Source organism: Balaenoptera borealis (genome assembly GCF_965194805.1).
Source record: "Balaenoptera borealis genome assembly, chromosome: 13".
Taxonomy (NCBI): Eukaryota; Metazoa; Chordata; class Mammalia; order Artiodactyla; family Balaenopteridae; genus Balaenoptera; species Balaenoptera borealis.
Window position 1 is genome coordinate 33540293 of NC_138870.1, and position 24705 is coordinate 33564997.

General features: G+C 34.2%; 1 protein-coding gene across 8 annotated transcripts in view; it reads left to right on the forward strand.

Annotated features, from left to right (window-relative positions):
- LRRK2 (leucine rich repeat kinase 2) overlaps positions 1-23140 on the forward strand; it is a 194334-nt gene extending 171194 nt beyond the window's left edge. For all 8 annotated transcript variants that reach the window (XM_082349302.1, XM_082349300.1, XM_082349306.1 and 5 more), the window contains one exon: positions 368-23140. In XM_082349302.1, the coding sequence (XP_082205428.1) occupies positions 368-489 (122 nt within the window). In that variant the 3' untranslated portion in view covers positions 490-23140. The remainder of the gene's footprint in view (positions 1-367) is intronic.
- Positions 23141-24705: the final 1565 nt, after the last annotated feature.

Consider the following 24705-nt stretch of genomic DNA (forward strand, 5'->3'; position numbering starts at 1 on the left):
AATGAGAACTAGCTCAAACCTAAACTAAATGTGGATATTTTTCCTTACATATTACCTGTATCCATATTATGTCTGATTTTCAACAGTGTTTGAAAAATCTTTATTTCTTTCAGAAAATGAAGTGTTATAGGTTATTAAAGGTCCACACTTATTAAAATTTAATAGTTCTATAATGTATTTTAAACATTTTCCAAATGTAATTTCTTATAAATGTCAATAATTTAGTACATTATTTACATATACATATACACACACACACACACACACACACATTTGTCCAAGGCAACTAAATATAAATTAACAAAAAGTAAAATAAAAATGTCTCATGGCAGATCTTTGAAACATGATTTGTTTTTTAATTTTCTAGAGATACAGTCCTGCTTGTCTGTTTGGGACATCAATCTTCCACATGAAGTGCAAAATTTAGAAAAACATATTGGAGTGAGAAAAGAATTAGCTGAAAAAATGAGAAGAATATCTGTTGAATAAGAGGGATCTTGGAAATCTTTGTCTTTGGATGGGAAAATTATTATCTTGTAAATATTCTTTAAAAAATGTTTACATATAAAAAGGGTATTTCCACTACTTGCTGTTTGCTAATGTGTATATGAAGGAATGTTTATAGGTTTTATTTTGTAAAAATGTATAAAATTGTTACCAATGAAAATACTTTTTAAAGAACTATTTAAAATATAATGTTTCTTATATATCCTAATTAATCTTGTGGATTAAGTAATGAGAGGAAATCGAAAAAGTACTTCATTGCAGTGCTCGTACTGAAATTTACAAAGTGGATAATTTTTTGTTTTGTTACTCATAATGAAGGTAAACTTTATTTTACATTCTGTGATTGACAGGTCTATTGCTGGACTACTTTCTAGATAGTCTATAAAATAGAATAAAAATGTTAGAACAGTGTTACATGTAATACATTCCTTCTTAGATTGCTTTTAAATGAAGTTATCATATATGCTTGTAAATAGTCAATGAATTTGCACTAATAAAGCCCTTTGTTGGGACGTGAGTTCTTTTTGTTCCTGATGCAAGCAGTGCATTTCATACAACTTCACTTTATCTAAAAGAAAATGCCGTGAAACATGCTGATAAGAAACCAACATATTGTCAAAATCCTCCTATCCAAGAAAGACATAGCCACTCTCTTTTCCTATATTACAACTCTGCCTTTGAATGTGGAACCCTGAAGTTTTATAATTGGTGTAAATAAAATGTTCAGTCCTTCAAGTGATATTTTTATGTTTTAATTTTGATTCTAAGTTCTAAGCCAGACCCCTGGCTACTTGTTCCTAATCTTCTTCACTCCAAATGTTTCTATTCTTCTTCCTAAATTTGTGACCCTGCAAATTCTACATCATTCAGGTAGAAACTCTATTTTCAGAATTATAGAATTCTGCAACTCCCACCAAGACCACTGGGACAAGAATGTAACATACCAGTTTTCTGAAGAAGAAAGGAGCTTTAGCTATAATGGGTACCTGTTAACCTAGTCTTCTAAATTATACTTAAATTGTTTAAATAAATTCCCATGGTAGGAGTATCAGGGCCGAGTACCTAGGTAACCATTTAAGTGTCATTTCTGCTTTAAGAAAATACATTTTTGGTAAATCTGTTGGCCCTGGCCAATATTTATAATTCCAAACAATTCCCTATGATAGGATAACTAGCCCATTTAATAATCTCAAAACTGAGAATTTTATTATATGAAGACTAAATTTCTTTATATTAAGGGTAATTAATACATTCTTAACCCTGAAAGATTCTCCATTTTTCAGAGGACCTATATTTTAATTTGTTGAGTAGTTCAAAAAAAAGTCAGAAATGATGGAGCTATTTGCTCCTGTGGTATTTCTTATTGTTACTTTGTATTTATATGCCAAAGACAATTATGGAGAAATATGTAAATAAACATTGTATTTAAATGAAGCAATGAACATTTTTTAAAGCATGTTTGTGAATTTTAAAACTCTTTGTGATAATGTTTTATTTTTCACATATAAGTCTGTAATCCATCTAAACTTTGTATTCATCTGTGTATGTGACATTCCACTATAGGAAGGAGTTGCTAACTGAAGTATTCTCTTGGAGCTTTATTCAATTTTCTATAGTACAACCAGTTGTCACGATCTCGGTATAAAACCCAATGGGCATAATGTATTCTATTTTCAAATTCTCATAAAAATTTTCTTAAGAAGAATGGTTCACTCTTGAGTACTGTTCAAAAAATAAAGACTTTAGAACTACCGATTTATTTTAAAAAGTCATTTAATTTTTTTTTCTGCTTAGAACCCTAGTGTAAACTGCTAATCATTATCAAAATGTAAGCATTTATCTTAACAGAAAATATACTTTGTGGGAAGTTTAGATATAAAGAAAAGGGAGCCTCTCTGAATCTAATTCTGGCAGGCATTACTGATTACGTGTGAACTATTTATTTTTCATCTGGACGGTAAGACATATTGATGAAACAGAACAAAAGTAGCAAAAAAGATTGCCTTCTTGTCAGTTCTATTGCTGCTTACTGATTTACTTTTCTATCCTACATTGGTCTAAATTCCATGTCGGCCTATTACAGCAAGGGGATTTCCTCGTGTCAAAATGAAAGTGGTACTTGCAAAGAGTTAACAGGATTTTTTTCTGCATTTACTGAAATAAGCATATTAAGTGCAACTCTATCAATGGTATTAGCTATGGACATACTTAATTTTTTAATATGAAGGTCAGTGTAATTGATAGGATTTATGATTTTCTCTCCTCCAATGAATTGCCTGTGGCTGCTGATTTCCGGATGGTACATCCCTATTCTGAGCTGGGTAATGTTTTGTGTACAGAGTGGAGTGAGATTGCTCTGATTTTTTGTTGTTGGGGGGTGGGGTAGGAGTGGGAGTAGAGAGAGCATTGTGGTTGAAGATCATCCAGTGAAAACTCTTCTGCCTTAGTACAGAATTATTTTTTCTATGTAACTTCCATGTATTACTCTCAACATCTCTTTGCTCCCCTCCCTTCCTACAATATGGGTTTTTAAAAAATTTATCTGTTTCATATCCACTATGTTTGAGCTACATTACTGGCTAGCACAATGCCCCTGGCACATAATTATATATGGGAAATTTAATTTGGCATTCAAAAGCTTCTATGAATTTCTGATAATTTCTGGACAGTTCTTTCTTCTTGCAGTAGGAGATTATAAAATAAATGAGATCATTTTAGTTTTATGTGACTAGAATGCTTGAATAAAGGTGGGAGTATCTTTGTTTAGCAAGAGAGATTTTATTTCAAAGATGAACATAAGTTCAGCCACATACAATAGAACATCTTCACTGATATATGTTTATTTCAAAAGTAAACACAAGTAGTAACAATATGTAGCAATACCCTTAGTGAACTGTTATGTTAGTCTTTTAAGTCAACTCAATCCCATTTTCATAAAATGCCCTCAATTATTTTGTACACTTTGGTGTTCCATAAAGATAATTAGTATGTGTCAATTACAGAGAAATAAGTTGTCCTTCATCCATAACTATTGACATTTTACTCTTTACCTCCACTTTTTGGTTTATTGACTTTATATTAAAGAATATGGTTCTCCAGGTGTTGACTTACTTTCTAAATGTCATGATATAAATTGGTCTATAAATTATTTGTTCCTTCAAATAATTTTTACATTTTCAAGGTAATGTAAATAGGAAGAAAGAAAACTGACATAACTTGAAACAGTGACTGAAGGAGATTTTTATAGCAGAATTGCACATAATGGAAAAAGTAAAGAAATAGTCAACCTGTCTTCAATCCCTAGTTAAAAGCCTACCTGTCAAAAACATGTAGAAAATTCTCCCTTGTAAGTGTGCACACACAGAAAAATTAATCTTTTAAAATTTCTTTTTTTGTTCTATGTGTCAGATTCAAATAATTTGTAGAAGTTAGGAGATGTGCTCTGGGCTCTTGGGCCTGCCCCCATCTCCTAGTGCCAGCCGTGTTGCTTAATCTGTCTTCGTGTTAATGTCCTCAGATGTCAAAAGGGACAAAAATACTATCACATACAGTTGTTGTGAGAAGCATATTCCTATCACTTTTATCCCCAAACCTAAAAGAACTGTTAGCTGCTTTATATTTGTTGATGAGAGAAAGGTGAATTTTGACGTCTGAAGCTGGTAGACGGAGCCAATATTCTGCTGATTATTCATTCTACTGTGTTACTTGAGTGACAGACTAAGGCCTCTGGATTATATATCATGGGTATCAGAGATTGAGAAAGCTAGTAACTTGGCATCCTGTCAAACTAATACTTTGAATATTTGCTTAACATTTATTTAGTGGAAGCTGGGAGAAACTGACTTTGTGTTAATAAAAGTAATATGAAAACAAATTGGCTTTGATTTTGTTTCCAGTTGGCAATGATTTGGAGAAGTCCATCTGCTGAAACTAAAAAGCCTAGGTAAAAAGAAAGAAAAGATCTGGTAAGATGGCATAGAAGTATCAAGCTGAAATTAAAGTGAAGGTGAAGACAAAGACTTAAGCAGAACACCAAAGCTGTTTTTTCCTGTGAGCATTTGCTGATCCTAGTGAACATAAGCGGCAGTTTTCTCAGCTTCAAAAGGATTGAAGGACAAAGGACAAATCCCAACACACTCCAAGGTCAGGAATCAAATATAGACAGGTATTCCCACTGGGCTGGAACATGAAGGGATACGTCTCAGTGTAAGCGAGAAGCAGAAGAACTGTCCCATCCTCTCCCCACTGGGGACAGCAAGGTTCTGGGAAGGCCCATAAGTCATCCTTCCTGGAGTTAAACCAAATTCGCATCATCTATATTATTTTTAAAAAATCACCCAAGCTATTAATTAAATGAAAAATGTTTTAAAGTCCTTGAATTAACTAGGGAGAAAGCAAAGTCTTTAGATTTTGTTAGGTATATATGTATATATTGACAATGTATATATTGTCAATTCTTGAGTACCCACTAAAAGAATAAGTACAGAGTATATAATTCCCAAACTAGTTGAGGGGGAAAAAAGAAATTACAAAATATTTTTCAATCCAAATGAAGGTAAGAAATGACTAAATAGAAACAAAAAAAGGGGACTGATAAAAAATATTTCATAGGTATAAAATCTAATGTATCAGTGCTTAAATAAAATGTAAATGAATTAAATGATCCAGTTGATAAGATTTTGAGACTTGATAAAAAATAAAAATCCATCTGTGTGTTATGTGATATGTCTAAAATTTAAGTATGTATAAGTGTTGAAAATAAAATAATAGAAATACAGACACACACAAACATGCACATATACAATTAATAACCAAAATGAAGCCAAGGCAGCAATATTAATGTCAGACAAAAAGACTTTGAGGCAAACATCATACCAGAAATAAAGAGGATTATTTCATAATGGCAAAATGTTTAATTCACCATAAAGCCATAAATTTTAAATTTATATGCACAATATGCATTAAAATTTATATAATCATGTATTCTCAAATATTGGGTTGGCCAAAAAATTCATTTGGGTTTTTCCGTAAGATGGTATGCATAAATTAACAAAACTACAAGGAATAGTTAGACAACAGAGTGAAAGATTTTAACATACCTCTCTCAATAATAGATGGAGCAACTAGACAGAAGAAGAACAAATGAGTGAGGACAGGTTTGAACAGCACAGTGAATAACTGACATGATGGACATATGAAGAACATGGCAACCAATATCTTTGCCATATGTGCTTTTTTCACTCTAGATATTTTAAGTATCTTGAATTAACAAACTTATACATAAACTCTCAAAGTTACAAGTTTATTTTGTAATAAACTTTGATTTAAAATGTGTTAGTTTCAGGTGTATAGCAAAGTGATTCAGCTATATATATATATACGTGTATACATATACACACACACACATATATATATATATATATTCTTTTTTAGATTCTTTTCCATTATAGGTTATTACAAGATATTGAGTATAGTTCCCTGTGCTATAAAGTAGGTCTTTGTTGGTTACTTATTTCATATATAGTAGTGTGTATATGTTAATCACAAACCCCTAATTTATCCCTCCCCCCTTTTTTTTCAACTGCAAAGAACATTTAAAAAACTGACCATAAAAGGGCCCATACATCATTAATGTCATTTAATTTTAAAGGGCTGAAATCATACAAGTTTATTCTCTCACAAGAATTGAATTAACATAAAATCAATTGCAAAAAGATGTCACAAGTGGGATTCCCTGGCAAGCAGACTCTGAGATAGAAATTATTTTATTTTTTTAAACACATGCATTTGTTTATGTTTTGGATGTTTCACATTATGGTAGTTTGCATGATTTTTCACTCCCTTGCTCCTTTGTTACATGCTGTTAATTTTATTAATTAATTAATTAATTAATTTTTGGCTGTGTTGGGTCTTCGTTTCTGTGCGAGGGCTTTCTCCAGTTGAGGCAAGCGGGGGCCACTCTTCATCGCGGTGCGCGGGCCTCTCACTATCGTGGCCTCTCTTGCTGCGGAGCACAGGCTCCAGACGCGCAGGCTCAGTAGTTGTGGCTCACGGGCCTAGTTGCTCCGCGGCATGTGGGATCTTCCCAGACCAGGGCTCGAACCCGTGTGCCCTGCACTGGCAGGCAGATTCTCAACCACTGCGCCACCAGGGAAGCCTGAGATAGAAATTATTGTGCATGAAGTTCATCAGTTTGTGCTCCCTGAATCCACACGTGGTCGGGGGAGCTGGGGGGAAGCAAGCACAATGGGCAAAGGGAGAAATTGGGTGGTGTCACAAACATAACAGGGCCTCAGTTAACCTCATGGAGACCTGTGAAGCTTCTACATTAGGGTTGTCCTAGGTTGGGGTGAGGGCCCCAGGCCAGTTATTAGATGTGGGGTACCTGAAGAAGGCAGAGTAACCTTGGGCATTTCAACACTTTCAGCAGAGGCATCTCTAGGAGCAGGCTGTCAGATAAGTTTACAACCTTCCCAGCAACTGGGGGAGTGGATCCTGGGTGGCAATGAACAACATCTACGGTTGATAACTAAAATAATAAATACATGCGTAAACAACCAATTGCTTGAGTGAATTTGTTAATTCTGGTGAAATTGGGGTGAGGTTTTGAAGGATTTATAGGGACAGAAGACATAAATGAAGTCCTACCCAACATGGGGTGTCTAGTTGTAGATTCACTCCTCAAATAAAGCTGCAACCCCAAAGAAGTATACTCTTTGAATAAAGGTAAACCAGAACTCACTCACCCCACAATTTGCAGCCTCTCCCTCCAGGTAAAATTGTGTTGGTGCTGAGCATAGCAAGGTGGTGATAAAAGAATCTGAGACATTGTAACTCTGAATTCACAATAGATTTACAGACCAAATTTACATCACATGTGTTTCCAAATAACATCAGGAGACTATTGAAAGCTGTTCCGCTGGTATTGTTTAGGTGCCTGGAAAAAGAAAACTTACATATTCTCTGGAGGAATAGACATTTATCCTTTCTCTTAATTAACATAAATAAGTTTTTCAAGATAATAAGCAGTGTACAGTTTAATAAACAAAGCCTACAAGAAAAGAAGACAACATGACAGAGAAGCTTCAGGATCAACTCAGAGGCCATCTAAGAGTCCAAATATTATTGTAGAATTGTGAAACAGAATCTGAAACAAAGATAAACTTGAAAATTTCTTCAGCGGTCAGGAAACCATAATTATGACTAAGGAGATTTGTAAAAGAATCAAGTGGAACTTCTAAAAAGGAAAAATATAATAATTATAGTTAAAAGTGTCATAGATGAGTTTAATAGCATTTTAGACAGGTGAACAAAAAGTTAATAAACTTGAAGATAAATCCAAAGAGCTTTTCTGTAATGCAGCAGGGATAGCAAAATAGATCAAACATATATACTGAGTAGTCAAGAATCTTGTAGGATGGAGTAAGAATTTCTCACATTTGTCTGATTGGACTATCAGAAGAGGAATAGGGGAGAGGTGTGTTTGAGGAGCTAATGGCTAAGAAATGGCTAGAACTGATGAAAGATACCAATCTTTATACAAGAAACCTTGAAGATCTAAATTAGGATAAATTAAAAGATATCTTCACATAGACAGAATGTCAAATAAAAAGACCTGGGTGATTCTCACAAACATTACACTGAGTGAGAGAAGCAAAACACAAAGAGTATACACAGTAAGCTTCCATTCATACAAAAATGAAAAGAAAAACTGAACTCTTGTTTAAGGATGCATAGATAGATGACAAAACTATAAGCAAGTAAAGAAATGGTGATTACAAATGTCAAGAGAGTGATCATCTCTATAAAGGAGGAAAGGAATTACGACTGAGAAGCAGGCAGGTGGGGGATTCTAGCATGCTGGAAAATGTTCTATCTCTAGACTTAGTTGTTGATTAGACAAGGTTTTGTTGTATAAAATTTTCTTAAATTACACATTTATATTTTATTTACTTACTCATGCATGTTATCTCTCAATTTAAAAAGAGGTCACACTAATTACTTGCACTTAATGAGGTAAAATTGTCCTGAAAACATTTGCTAAAAATTTTCATAAATTTCTGGAGTTCTTCTTATCTCTTTGGGTTTAATTTTTTTTTTCCCCAGCCTGTCAAGTGTCAGTAGGGCATATGGTTTGATAAGGAATAAATGATTCATGGATAATGAAATGTATCACTCATTTCTAGTTAACATCACCACATACTGCCTTACTCAGTTTTAACATTACAATTAAGACTATACATGTAAAATAATTCTGAACTTTTAAGCTTAGAGTGTTGAGTATTAAGACATACTGGAAAGTAGAAAAGAGTAGCAGGTTTGGGGCAGATGATTATTTCATTTTTGACATTTATTTCAGCTTCTTGTAAAACATACAGATGGGAATGTTCAGTAGGCAGTTGTGAATGCTGATCCAAGACTCAGAAGAAATTATGGGTCAAAGGCAGATCTGGAGGTGATCTGTTGAGAGGTCATCTGTATTGGTTTGCTAGGGCTGCTATAACAAAGTATCAAAGAGTGGGTGGTTAAACAACAGAGATCTATTTTCCCACAGTTCTGGAGGCTAGTAGAAGTCTAAGATCAAGATGTTGACAGGGTTGTTTCCTTCTGAGGGTTGTGGGGAAAGGAACTGCTCTAGGCCTCTCTCCTTGGCTTATAGATGGCTATCTTCTCCCTGTGTCTTCAGATTGTCTTACACATGTCTGTTCAAATTTTCTCTTCTTATAAGAACACCAGTTGTATTGGATTGAGTCCCACATTAATGACGTTTTAATTTAATTACCTTTTTAAAGACCCTATCTCCAAATATGGTTACGTTCTCAGGTACTAGGGGTTAGGACTTCAACATATGAATTTTTGAGGGATCACAATTCATTCTATAGCACCATCATTTAAAAATGTGAAAGTGTGAGATGGCCAATGAAGAGGGTCACATTGGAGAAAGAAGGCTCTGGAACACATCTGTATTCAGAACAGACAGACGGGGACAGCCCAAGGAGGAGACAGTTTAAAGAAGGAGATGATCAGTGGAATCAAAAGAGACAGAACATTCAATAAGGATCTATCAGGACTGAATACAGCAAATAAATGTGGTGTTGAAGCCGTCCATGGTGACAATTTAGAGGACAGGGTTTATAGGGTGGAAGGCTGATGGAAGTGGGTTGAGAAGTATGTCTAACTAAGAAGTGCAACAAGAATGAAAAGACAGCAGTGCATGTTAAGAAGCAGAAGAAAGCTAGAAAGAGGGAATTGATACAATAAGTGGGGTGAGGGGGTAATTTTAAAGGATAAATGGTAGAGGGATCTTTAAAAATATGCTGTAGATTGAGCACAAGAAACCATTTCAATGATACAAATGCAGAGAGAAGACATAAAGCTATAGTCAGGGATATGGTTTACTATAAACCTCTTTATCAAGAGAAGGCCGGTGTTCAAATTCCTTTTAAAATTTTATTCAGAGAAGTTGACATAATAGCTGTAAGTATCAAGGTCAGTATAATAGCCTGCTCAGAACCCTGTAAAATTTCCCATTTACTCTAAATCACTATCTGAAAGTCTGTTCCAACGTTACCAGTTTCTTCTTCTTACTAAGTATTACTCTAAGAAAATTTGGGGAAGTTAAAATGGAGGTGGTAATTTACTGTAGAAAATTATTTATTGTCTATATCTAATGTTAAATATTAGTTTAATTATTTATATAACTTTGAATAATATTTATTTAAAAATTCAATTGTATTATTTTTTTGGTATGAAGCTTCCCATATAGCAAAAATTTTCTAATTTTCAGACACTCAACTTTCAAATATAATTTCAGGTAATAATATATGAAAGTAGGGAACTTGTTCCACAATCCAAATAGACACTGTTTAACATTTTCTATATTTGCTTCTGGTATAAATGTTGTTGATAAAACAAACTATCTTGCCCATCCTGATGCTATTGTTCTTTCAACTGTTGACTTTTCCTCTGGCAGTATATCACTATGTGTACAGACACTTAAGCCACATCCTTTAAAATCAAGAAGGAAACATTTGACTATTGTTCTTTTTGTTGGATGTGCTTTTAAGCTATGTACTGTAGTTATGCAGTGTATGTTTTAGTATTATTACATGGTTTTATCCAAACAATATACTATTACAAAAGAGTTAATGTTCTTAATTTCCTTGTAAAAAGGATTTACATAATGAGATGTTCCAGAACAAAAATGAGTCTACCCTTAGAAAAATTATTTTAAGAACACTATTTAACATTTGCTAAGTGGATAGTTTAAATTCCTTTAAAAATACTTTTCCTCTTATAATATCAATAATGGATACTTTGAAACTTTAGAAGGTAAAAAAGAATAACCTGAAGTGAAATCCTAAAAGGAGTGGTCTGAGGAGGAGAGAGGCACTAGGGTCAAACAAATGTGGTTTGTAGCTTACATGCTTTCATGCATAAGCATTGAATTATCTGGTTCTCAATGAAAATTGAAAAAAAACTCATTCCAAGACCACATATATAAATATAGTTTACTGGCATTTTATTGTCATCTTGACTTTTAGCACCACTGTAAACCAAATTTTATCTATGGTTATTAACATTATAGTGAGAAAATTCTAAGACACATCTTAAAACTTTGTAACAATTTTTCACTACTAGGCAAATCTGAGTTGGTGAAATCAAACAAAACTATAATAACTAGGCAAATCTGAGTTGGTGAAATCAAACAAAACTATAATACTGTTAGTATAGCGTTTTCCCTGTGTCATTAACTGAGAATGAATCTGGACTAGAAGTTTCAAATGGTGGGAACCTTTTCTTAACCATCGATATTTTCTTTGTTTCAGTACAATGTGTCTAACTCAATGCCTGCTACATTATGTTGAAGTAAATCTCTTAATATAAATAGATTCAGTACTAACACCTAATTATGATTATTATTATTGCCATTATTATTGAATGTTTATTTTTGAGCTCCCCAAAATTATTCATTAAATCATTCATTCAATATTTATTGAGTGCCGAGTATGTGCCAGGTTCTTTTCTAGGTACTGGGACTCAGCAGTGAACAAACGACATGAAGATACCTGTCTTAATTGAATTTACATTCTAGAACTAACAACAGACAATAGTTAAATGTATTAAACAGATTAAATCAAAATGTATACATTAGATGGTCGTGAAAACTATGGAGAAAAAATCAAGCAGAAAGAGGGGAGAGGGAAGAAGTGCCATGGGGTGAGGTTTGTAATTTAAAGTATTCAGGGAAGGTGTCCATGAGAAGATAGTATTTGAGCAAAGATTTAAGAGGTGAGGGGGTGGTATTTAGGGGAAGAATTAGCAATTGCATAAAAGTAAAAAATAACTTAGAAGAAATTTAAAAGTGTTTTTAATTTACTTTGAAATTAGAATATTAATTTTAATTAATATTAAATTTAATAGTGTAAAAATAGTAGTAGTAACAAATAATTATGTTATCTAACCATCTTTCTGGACATCTGTTTAAAATATATGCAAATTATCCATAATTTAAATCTTTTACATGTAGAGAGGCTTTAATTCTTCATTCTAAAGTTTAATTATAACCCTGAAAAGAGTTATTCTGGAGGAAAATAATTATAACATATATTTGCAAAATATGTCATTAAAACTCCAGTTTCAATAAGGTGAGCGAGCACAGTCTGTGGATAGCCAAAGAGAGAGTATTCCAGGGAGAGAAACAGCAAATGCAAAGGCTCTGACGTGGGATTCTGTCTGGTGAGCTTCACCAAAGACAGAAGACAGGCCTCTGAGGCTGGAGGAAAGAGGGTAAGAGCGAGTGGGTAGGAGGTGAGATCAAAGTTGGGGCTGATGGAGTGGGCCTTGTAAATCCATAGAACTTGGGGTACAGTCACCAAGGAAGTAAAGTGGCTAGAAAAAAAGAAGAGATTCAAATTTGAGCCTCCAGACCCTCGTGTTAAGAGGTCTTGTAGATGAGAAGGAATCGGCAGAAGAGGGAGTAACAAATGAAGCAGGAAAAAACTGGAAATCGCAGAAGTCAGGTGTACCGGGAAGGAAGAATTGATTGTGTTAAATGAGGTTGAGAGGTCAATAAAATAAGGACTGAAAACTGACCATTGGATTCACAAAAGAATCCAGTGTCCTTGACAAGAGCACATTGTGTGCAGTGCCCGAGCAAAAACAATGGGAGTTAGTCCGTTCCCGAGAGAATGTCAGGAGGTGGAGTCAATGGGCACAGGTAGCTCCTTTGTCAAGTTTAACCATTAAGGGAAGTGGAGGAGTGGGAATAGAACTGGAGGGAAGTGAGTTCATTAGTTAAGAATAACAAGTTTATTGAGATATAATTCAGATACCATAAAATTGTTTGTTTTATTATATTTATTCATTTTTTAGTAAAGACAAATAACAGCATATATTTATACGATTGGGAGTAAGCCAAAGGAGGAGGGAAACCTTGATGATACGGATAGAAATGAGCAAATTACTGGCATGATGCTCCTGGATGGAAACCAGTACACAAATGGGAGATCAAGCTTAGGTGGCAGCACATAGTGTTCATCTGTATTAATAAGAAGGTCGGCAGAGTTCAGGGTACAAATACTAGTAGGTGTGCTTGCGTGGGGATGTAGAGTTTCTCTTTTGATGGCTTTTATTTTCTTAGTAAATTTAGAAGTACTGTCATTGACGAGAGGGAGGATGGGAAGGAGATATTGGCTATTGGGGAAGAGAAAAAATATGAAGCAGAAGAGCATAAAAGCAAAGGGACTACAAAATATAACTGACTGTCTTAAGGATCCACTTGGGGTAATGAATTTAAGTGAGACAAGATAGCATGACGATGTGTTTTTACCCTATCATGTTCATCTGCCTGGTATAGGTAGGGAAAAGGAAAGAGTCTAATTTAAGCCATGGTTGTGGTTTTGCCAAGCAAATATAGAAAGGGTCAAGGGAACTGAGGGTTCATGCAAGGGAATGATAATGATTGACCACAGACTTTAAACCAAGGAGGAAGGTACTTGAATTGTTGAGGGAAGTGAGGGTGAATGAAAGGTAAATAGGCTCAGTGGATTATCGTTCTGAGTGGGAACCAGTAGATCGTTATAATCACATTACTAGAAGAAGTGATCTGGAAAGAGGGAGGACATTGAAATATTTGAAATTGCATTTGACCTTATTCATAATGCATTTTCCACTTGGAATCCTTCCCTGATTCTGCAAGTCCAAGCCTTGGTCAAGGCCTTAGACTATGAAACCATGAAATTTTCCCTGATTCTCCCAAGCTAAAAGAAATCCTGCCTTTCTTGGTACATCTATAGGATTGCCTACTAAACCCGACTTACAGAAAATTTCTATCTTCTGTGTATTCTTAGTTACCCCAAAAGCCTCTAGGTAACTTAATGTTTCATTCTGGTCTCCTACATACCTAAGCCCACAGTCAAGCACATAAAAGAATAATTATGTCATAATGATCATCTGATAAATGGGTGCTCCAGGACCAAATCTCCTTCACGATGAAGTCATGTATGATAAAGAAAAGGATGTCTTAAATGGCAGCAGTAATGGTGACAATGTTCCCTCTTAACTATACTTTTATTTTCTGTGTTGGAGAAAAGTCCTCAATGTACAGTCTTTATTTGTAAATTACTAAGACAATCAGAGCTGGGTTTTGGAAAAATTATGGTCTGTGAAGTCAGTCCTTTGTTACCTCCCTCTCTGTTCGTGGCATGAAGAGCCTTCTCCTCAGTGCTCTTGTGTATCCTGTTTGTTCACTCTCCAGGTCTCTGCCTCAAAGGGAAAAATCTGATACTTTCACTGATGTCAGATTAAAAAATGCCTGGCCTTCGGAAAATGTGTTACCTTAAACAGGAAAATGAATTTTAAATACTTAAATCTGTGGAATTCTGCCCACTTTCAAAATGCTTTAAGAATTCAGTAAGTAGACTAAGGAGGTCCTCTGGAGCAGGGAGCCCAGGAGTACAAGCATTCAGTATTTACTGTGGAGGCCCTCGAAGAAGGCAGGCATCGCTTTTTCCTTTAGATTAGCAGAGGCGTGAGTGAATAAAGAAGGAAAGGGATGTTTGGCTACTTTTTCCCTTTCTTGGGATTATTCTGCTTTTCTGGAGGGAATAAAGACTGTTTTCCCTCTGGCTACTGAAGTCTTTCCTTGGTAGTGATTGGGAGCAGATGAGAAGCAGATGGCATCATCAAAACCACGGAGTTGGCCCTTCCAATTTTCAGGTCCAGCTGACCAGTATCAGGGATTCCTCTAACCGTCAATCCTCTCTACCTTGCTCAGCACAGACTGGGTCTTCTCTTCTTAAATCCTAATTTGAACTTGCTCCCTCTATCCTAGAACATCTACATATATAATTCATGGATGGCGTTTTCTATTCAATTTAACTTTTGTCCTAAAACATTTTTTCAGATGTTCTCATTTTCATACATCTTCTACTTATATATCTGATTATAAAGTTCATGGTAAAATGTATATTACTGGAGAATTATATATCCTTGTGAGTAATAAAGCAATTACTGTAAACATATTGCACTTAACTATGTCTTAGTATGTCTATACCTATGCATATACCTTATGTGATAGCTGCATATTTCTCTAAGGAAATACCTAATAATATATCGATAAGTAAAGAGTTCTTTGTTTCAAGGTAGGTTAATGTTTAAAATTCATTTTCTTGTTAAGGGAGAGACAATTACAATATTTAATCACAGTATTTGAGTTTCTTGAGGTATTAAGACTTTTGCAATGATCAATAGAGTACAGATAAATATATATCACTGGAATATTTGGTTTTTAATCCTGGGGCTTTTAGTTCCTGCCTCTGCTGTTTGCCTAGGGTGGCAAGAAGGCATGGTCTGTGTTTGGTGTGAGCTGGACTTGATTCAAGATAGAAGAGGTCACAGAAATGACACTAAACTGACTTGAGATAGATTTCATTTGGGGCATGCTATGATATTTACTTTTGCCTGTCATTACTAACTTTACCACACCTAGCCCATGATGAAAGACGGTGGTATGTGTGGGTATAAAAACTCCAGTTACAGGAACCCTTGCAGATCTGATTCTCCACCATGACTGTTCTTCGTTTCTAGGTCCCAAATCACCACCATGAAGTTGATATTTTTGTATTTGGTTGTGGTACTTTGCATCTTCTGCAAAGGTAAGGGACTAATTTAAAGAATCCTTCCATACCTTGATAGATCCATGCATATATTTGTTTAAATGTTTAGTGTTCTGTATTTCAAATATTTTTCCTCCTGGGAAATCTTTCCTACACCAAGAGTAGGATAATAAGTAAGAAAATTGGATTTGCATTTTATTAGGTATTATTTCAGCTTTTACAAGCCTGTCTTAAGGCAATATGTATATCTGTATCTATATGCTTAGAAATATTAGTGAACAGGTTTTTGATGACTCTGTCTTGAACTTGCATCTACCTTAAGACTAAAGACCCACACTGGTAATTTCAGTTATCACAAATCATAAAGTTTCACCAATTAAAAGGCTGGTTCATCATCAAAAGAAAATTTTGTAGGGAGAATATTTCTTAAACAACTTTCATGGACATTTTAGAAAGTCAATTAATTAATTTCTAGAATTAATTGAAAGATAAGATCATTAATGAATTTTAATTAAAAATTGAGCAAAATGAAAAAAATCTTTAGAAACAAATGTATTTCTTGCCCTTTAGGTTTGTTTCTGAAAAGGATAGGAAAACAATAATATCCAAACATAAGGAGAAAGGTGTGCAAAAGAGAGGAAATTCATAGTATATCTAAACTTAAAATCTATTTTCTAAATTTGGGAGTAGGAAACTTTTGCTTCTCTGTGAGAAACCAGAATAAAGAGGACTACAATTATTTGTTTTGATTAAGAGAAAACATTCCTATCCTTAATCCAGCTACCTGGGGAATTGATAGGCCATTAGAAAATGATTATTTCAAGTAATGGTGACTTTCGTAATCTTATACAGCACTTTGCTGTAATCTTTGCTTCTATTTTATATAAATATAAATATTCTTTGCCTATACTTTGCATAAATGTATGTCTTATGTCTTAAGTAACAGTTCACAAAACTCATTTCAAAGCATTTATTGAATGATATATCACAACAAAATGTGTTTGTATTTGCTAAAGTATGCTAAATTCCCCAGAGAACTGAAGAATATTTCTAAAGTAAATTCCTAGATATCCATGATAATTCTGGTAAATGATTACAAATATTTCAATAGGATTTCCATAGGCTGGTTATTTACTGACAAAATTCAGGTATTTTATGTATTTACTTATAAGTTCATAGTCAGAAGTAAGGAATATACCTGGAAAACTGCTCTTTGCAGAAATTCCAAGTGCCTTAGTTGAAATGAATTTTTATTGCTCTTAGTCAATAAGATTTATGATCCAAACAGATTCCCTTCATCTTCAGTAGGTTACAGGATGGTAAAGAATTGATGACTGGAAGTTACAGAAGACAGATATTTAAAGGGCATACATAGAATCAGCCAGAAGAAATATTTGTATTGTTTAATCAACCGTAAATGTATAGAAAGAAAGAAAACTAATAAATAGTTCCCTGGCTAAGTGGAATAAAGCTTCAGTGATACAAGAGGTAGATTTGGCACAAAATGGATATGCAAAATCAGTTCTTATTTTATTCCCAGGCTGTTTTATCCTCTCAGTAGAGTAAAATCTATACAATTGTCTTTTTTCCCTTTTTTGTCTAATTCCTTGCTTATGAACACATTAGCCAGAAAATGTTTAGGGAAAATAAAGTCAAGTGAAATATAGATCAGAAAATAAACTTCACATTGGCAGCTGTAAAAGGTTTGAAAAATGTATAGGTATAAATAGTATAAATAGTATGAAAAAGGTATGAAATATTGGTTAATATTAATTTGTGAGTTTAATTTATTTGGCTACATATAGTCCCAAGAGTACATTGATGTTAAAAACTTTAAGTATGTTGATAGGTAAATGTACTACTTATATATATATGAATAAGATTTATTAAATAAGAAAGCTCCAAAATAATAAATTAACATTGAAATAACATAATGATTATATATAAAAAGTAGATTGCTTATAATGAATTTAAAAGAAGAATGGAAACAACAGAATTAATCTCATTCTCTTAAAAAATATGCTATAGAGAAGTATAAAATGATCTAACTGTTTTCACTTTTTTTCATTTTTATAGATGGGGAAGCCCTATTTTATAGACTAAACTCAGGTCAGTATCTTTCAGAAATTAATCTTCACTTTGATTATAACAAGGTGTATTCTGAGCCCACTTTTGGAACACAGAAATTTTTTCTACCTATATTGAGATATAATTGACAAAAGTTTAAAATATACAATGTGATGGATGATTCAGTATGCATATATATTTAAAATGACTACCACAGTAAAGTTAGTTGACACCTCAATCACCTCACACAATTATTTTGTGTGTGTGTCTGTGTGTATGTGGTGAGAACAATGTAAGATCTACTCTCATAGCAACTTTTAAATACCTGATACAAAATGGTTAACTGTAGTCACCATGCTGTACATTTGATCCCCCAAACTTATTCATCTTCTAATTGGAAGTTTGTACTTTTGATCAAGCTCTTCCCATTTCTCCCATCTTCAATCTCCTGGACACCACCATTCTACTCTCTCTTTTTATGAATTAACTGTTTTTAGATTCCACATAAAAGGGAAATCGTATAGTATTTGTCTTTCTCTGACTTACTTCACTTAGCCTAATTGTTACCAAGTCCAAGCTCCTACTGCTCGCTGCACTACAGGCCAGAAATTGAGAGATGAGTTGTTGGGGTAAGGAATAGAAACTTTATTCAGAAAGCCAGAAGACCAAGATGGTGGACTCATGCCCCAGAATACCATCTTGCCTGAGTTAGAATTCAGGCTTCTTTTATACTAAAAGGGGAAGGAGTAAAGTCAAACATTTCCTGGTTCCCATCAGCCTCCGGAGGGGATGTGTTAATTTCTTCCTCCCTGAAGTCATTCACAGGTGGGCCTGTTCAGGATGTTTCTGATGAGCTAAACAAGGATATTTTAGCTTAGTGCTCATTACCTGGGAGGCAGTGTTCCCAGAGACAGGCCATTATGTATAATTTAAGTTTATAGGCAACATCCCTTTAGTGATAAACTTGTAATAGAATACAAAATGTTCTTCCCTATTACATAATGCCCTTAAGATCCATCCATGTTGCCACAAATAGTAGGATTTTCTTTTTTTATGGCTGAATAGTATTCCACTGTGCATGAGATATAGATATATTCATATATCTATATCTCACACTTTCTTTAGCCATTCATCTGTTGATGGCCACTTAGGTGGTTTCCATGTCTTGGCTATTGTGAATAGTGCTGCAATGAATATGGGAGTGAAGATATCTCTTTGAGATAGTGATTTTATTTCCTTTGGATCTATACTCAAGAGTGGAATTGGTAGGTCATATGGTAGTTCTATTTTTAACCTTTTGAGGAACCTCCATACTGTTTTTCATAATAGCTGTACCAATTTACATTCCCACCAACATGGAATACAGAAAATTGATGTATTCAGTTTTTATATGTACTTGATTTTGTGAATGAATTACCAGGACTCCTCACTCATTTATTGCACATGATTGTAAACTACTCAAGGGTAGGATTTTTGATCTATGGCTGCAATGACACTCAGTATATGTTTGTTTTGAATTAATAAAATAATTCAGGATCATTGATAAATGATTTGTTCTACATACAAAAATTTTCTATATGAAGGTAACCAAATCCTCTGCAAGGTAAACTTTCTGAAATGAACCACAGATGGCCTATCTTCAGACCCAGGGAGACATGGGACTTCTGAACGCAGTTTAACCTTATTTTGAGGACATAAAAATAAATGCCAATTATATTATATACCATTCAATGATGCTCTTGGGATTTGCTGATATGCGTGTGACAGTTGGCCCCTACTCTAGAGATAGTTTCTGAGTTTCTATGTTTCTTCTTAATTTGCCTTTCTTTCTCCTCACTTATGTTGAATATCTAGCTTTATATCTTTATAGGGTCGTATGTCTGCTTTTAGCACTCAGTTCCAATTCTTACTTACTGTCTTCAGTCTAGTGTGATGAGAACACCTTTGATCCCAGCTCATTAGCCTCATATATGTTGTAAGGGTATGCACTCTGTGTGAGACCCCAAGGAATTTTTCCTGAAGGGAAAAGTTCATGCATGTGTTTTGTGACATCTTTATTTATTGCAAGGGGGTTTGGGGATGACTCCTGATTGCAACCTACATTTCAGATAGCTAGAATTTTCCAGGTATTTAACCTATATGGGGAATGTTATTGTATAATTTTTCTTTAGAGACAATATTAAGTGTCCCCAAACCCTGTATGTAAACCATTTCTTCTTATCTTTTGGCTAAATGTGTGTGTGTGTGTGTGTGTGTGTGTGTGTATAACTATGCACAATTTAGTTTTGGCAATGATTTATCAGAACACATAGGAAGCCCTTTGTCTTTTAACCAACTCTATTTGCTGTTTGTTTTAATTTGCACCTATATCTCTCAGATAGATTTGCTGACCATAGTCTTGGATTTCCCAGAAGAGCTCCAATTTCTAAAACTTTATCTTAGTATCAGATCATATGCTTTAACTTTTTATTTGAATGATATAGTCAGTTTGTATTTAGGAAATTTGTGAATTTTAGAACATAGAGAAACACTAAAAAAGAAAAGAAACCTGCAATCCACTAAGTCCCAAAATAAAAATGTTACCCAAAATGGTTTTTTTGAGGTTTCTTGAATATATAATTGGCTGGTAAATTTATACAAAATTATATTGCCATTGCTAAGTATTTTGTTTCACATAGTTATTGAGAAAATTCTTTTGGAGACCAATGCTTTGATGTATTTGATAAAAATATTTTGATATCTCTAAATCTTACTTAATATGTGTGCTTGCATGTAAATCATGCCATTTGTTGTAAAGTACTCATTCTTATTGTGTGTTTTTGACTGTGCTATACTTACTATAGCTTGACAATCTTGCAAATTTACATGCTATTTATTTAAATATGAAGAAAATTCACCTTGATTCATAATAATAACAATCCTGGAATCATCTGTAAGTTGCTATACATGAATTTTGGTATCCAGATGTAAAATAGAAATTATAGCCATTTAATTCACATTAATTAATTTTAGTTTATACAGTACTTTTGTCACATGAAAAACTCTTTTAACTAAATCTACATTTCACCAACAGAATAATAATTTATGCTTTGAAGCACCTTTTCAAGTCATCTAAGAATTATATTTTGCTGTGTTCTAATTCGTACATCTAGACTGACCTTATAAACTGGCTGGAGCATTGGTGCAGCCATTCTCCTTTATGGGGCTGGTCTGGACGGGTATTAAGATACCATGGTCAATGGATAATTACTATATTCATGCCTGAGTATTGACTCAGTTAGCAGATGTATATGGGAACACCTCTCAAGACAAGAACTGGCTGCAATCAAGATTCACTTTCTATTGGCAAATCTATTAAAAAATCTATCAATGACAGCAGTTCTCCCTTTTTTTATTCAGATGATAAAATAGCTTAAAGCAAATCAGTTAAATTACTTTGTTTTCTTTTCTTATGCTATTTATGCTAAATATCAATAGAGTGGCAGTGTTTTTCTTTGGAGACAGGACATTTCTTCCATGGAAAATCATTAAAACACCTAAAATGAAATATTCCTTATTAATACAAACGAACATACCATAGTGTGTTTTAACATAATCTGGGCCAGCCATTTAATATTTAATCAGTATTTATGAAGGTGGTGACCTTTGAAATAGGAAAGTGCTCTGGTTATGTGCTTTTTAAAAATTTCTTAAACCTATGAGAAAAATGTGAATGTAGATTTAAAGTTTTACTTTCCTATATTTTTATTGACAGAACATGCTTTTATTTTGTATTCTGCGATTAATTCCTTACAGATTTATTTTAATTAAAATTGATCTTAGTTCCAATAGTTTTACTACAGATTTCTTTGAGCAACTGAATAGCTATGATTATTACTCATTATTTTGGTACAGCTGGAAACTAGGCCGCTATTACCCATTATTTGTTTTCCGCCTCCACCAAATGAAAAATAAGCCACAGAAAATGAACACTACTTTTATGGAATTTTTCTTAAACCTAACGATAGGATTTTTGTCAATATCAATATAGATTCAATTTGATTCTGGTGTAATGTACACAGCAATCAAATAGTCCAAGATTACTTTTATATATTTTTTCGATCTCTCTTTCTACAACCTTAATACAATAAAATGTAATTGGCAAATACTTCCTTTGAGGTAAAACACAAACTGAAAATAAGCAGCAGGTCCACTGTCTCACAAAGAAGTCACTTCCTCATAACTACAAACAGGACTCATTAGGTTCTGTCACAGTGGCATAGCAAGAGCTTCTCTACTTCCTCATTCAGGAAGTTAGAACGAGGCAAGGGAACACTTGGAATTCCATAGCTCTCTGAAAATCCTCTGAAATTATGAGCAATTGGATTTATTCCTTTGTCACTCAGGGAACCTTCCAGGTCTCATTGAGGAGGGACCTGAGGGTCTCTAAAACTAGAGCTGCATTGGATGAATAAAAATGCCAAGCAAGGAAGCCTCAACCAACCACCCAACCAGCCAACATAAAATTGGACAAGCTCCAGAGCTATATTAATCCCACGACCTTCATTCCTAAAAGGGACAAAGTCTCACATATTTGAGAAAAGGATCCATAGGCCACTGTAGTACTTTATACTTTTGATATTCATCAATTTTAGACAACATAACTCATTTATCACCATTACTTTTAAAATCCCCCCTTCCACACAGCTCACTCATATTCTCCTCTCTGATCTGGCAATTTTTCTCCATAGGGTGGGGGCGGAGGAGCAGAATTATGTCTATTTCTTTATTCTATTCCATTCTAAGATCCAAAGTGTAAAGTAACTCTTCCAAAAATTTGTGTAAAATGTATGCAAAAAATGTATGCAAAGTATGACTTTACTCTGAAATAAGTAAATGTATTTTACCTACCTTTGAGCTATGAAGTATATGAACATATTTTATTTATCTCTAAGAATTGTATAAGCAATCTGTCTTTAAGCAAGGTGAAAGCCGTGTACCTCTTGCTTAAGAGAAAAGGGTTTCTTGGCAGATTTTACCACCTGATCTTGGGCAAGTTATTCAACCTTTTTAAAATATCAGTTTTCTCATTTACAAGTGAGGATTAATAATAGTACCTACCTCATAGGAGAACCGTGAGAGTTAAAGAGATAAGGCAAGTAAGATACTTTTACACATCTAAGATGTGGTATACAACTGGCCATTACTACTGGTGACCCCAGCGGCAATATTTATATATTGAACAAGTTTTATATAGTAAAATGTGAGAATGATAAAATAGTAGAAACAAATATGGCACACTGGCTAAGATACCAGGCTATTCATTTCAACAACAGAATGAAGAAATAAATTCAGAAGAAATGTTGGTCTAACAAAATAAAGGATCTAATATATCTGTGAGGTTAAACTCAGGAGAGATATGATGGATATAGTGAATACTTATCATGAATTAAATAAGTGAAATAAAATGAATCTGCATGAGTTTGATGTGACAAGCTTGGTGAAGAAAATGAAATGTATTAAAAGATATGTGGCTTTTGACGGTTGACTATTTATGTGCCAGACACTGTGAGAGGTGCTTTCATCTCATTTAATTCTTTTACTTAATTAATAAATATATTATGAAGTAGATATTGTTTTATCCTCATTTATTATGTACTCTCAGTTTAATAGATAAGGAAACTTTGTTTCAGAAGTATTAAATAATTTATCCAAGGACAGGTCAAGGGCACAGCCTGGGGCAAGAATAAAAATGAATGTCTACATAGCATATGCATAAATAAAAAGAAAAACATCTAATTAAAATGTGTTTTTTCTTCCACCTTGACAAAAATATATTTGTGACAACCTGGAAGGACTGATTCCAATGCAGAATTTTCAGATCACTGGAATTCAACCCAAGAATGGGAGGCAGTACCCATGCCAATGTTCCTGTCCCATTGCTCTTTCCATCCTTTGCTTTGTCACACACATAGAGGGATACCCTAATGGGAGGCAGTACCCATGCCAATGTTCCTGTCCCATTGCTCTTTCCATCCCTTGCTTTGTTACACACATAGAGGGATACCCTAACCTGCATGTCTCAGTTCCATCTACTTTTCCTATAAACAGCCACCTCCTGGCCATCCCCGCAGGCCTAAGGCTTCTCATCCCTGTGATGTGGTCTAACCTTGGAAAGACTGTCTTGAGAAAGATGGTAACATGCTTGGGACTACAGGGCCCTAGGGCCTTAGTATGATCTACAATGGTGGAGAGAAGATGGCCCTGGCTCTGGGTTAGCATATCCACCTGACCCCATGTCTGTATTCTTTGCCCTCTAAGGAGGACCATGACTCAAGGAAGGCCAGAGTGAAACTTCTGTGGCTTACAGTGGGAACCGCTCTTGTCTCAGTTTAAGGGAGGTCCTATCAAAGGCCATTCTGATTGCAAGTTTGAAAGTTCAGATGAGTCTGAATCAAAAGCTCATATATTTCCCACTACTGAATATGGCCTTATTTCTTTCTGCTTTGCCATCAAACTAAGATATTTAGATTTCAAGGTGCAGTTATAAAAGTACATGGCAGTGAAGAAAGACAGTGAGAGAGAGAGGATAAAAGAGGAAAGGAGAAGAATGTGTAGTGAAGTAAGGCAGGTAGAGGGCAAGCTGAGACAAAGAAAAAAGCTCTATATGGAGAAGAGTTGTAAATGTAATAGTGGTTTGAGGATTACTTAATAACATAATAATACAAATTGGCTGTAATTTAAGCAGCACTTGAATTCCTCCTAAACCAAACACTAATAAGTAAATATTATAATTTCATGATGTCTTAAATGTTGGGAACCTCTTCATCCAACTACGTAGTAGACTAACTCATTACTATTCTCAAAATCATTAATATTTTATTTCTGTATATTGTTTGCTATAGAAAAATAATTTTGCTCTAAACATGGAAAATGGCTAAGAAGTGCAAGAGTAGTTGTTGAGGAAAGGTAATTTAAAACAAAATCTCCTGTCACCACAGAAAACCTCTCCACAAAAGTAGAAGAGAAGGAA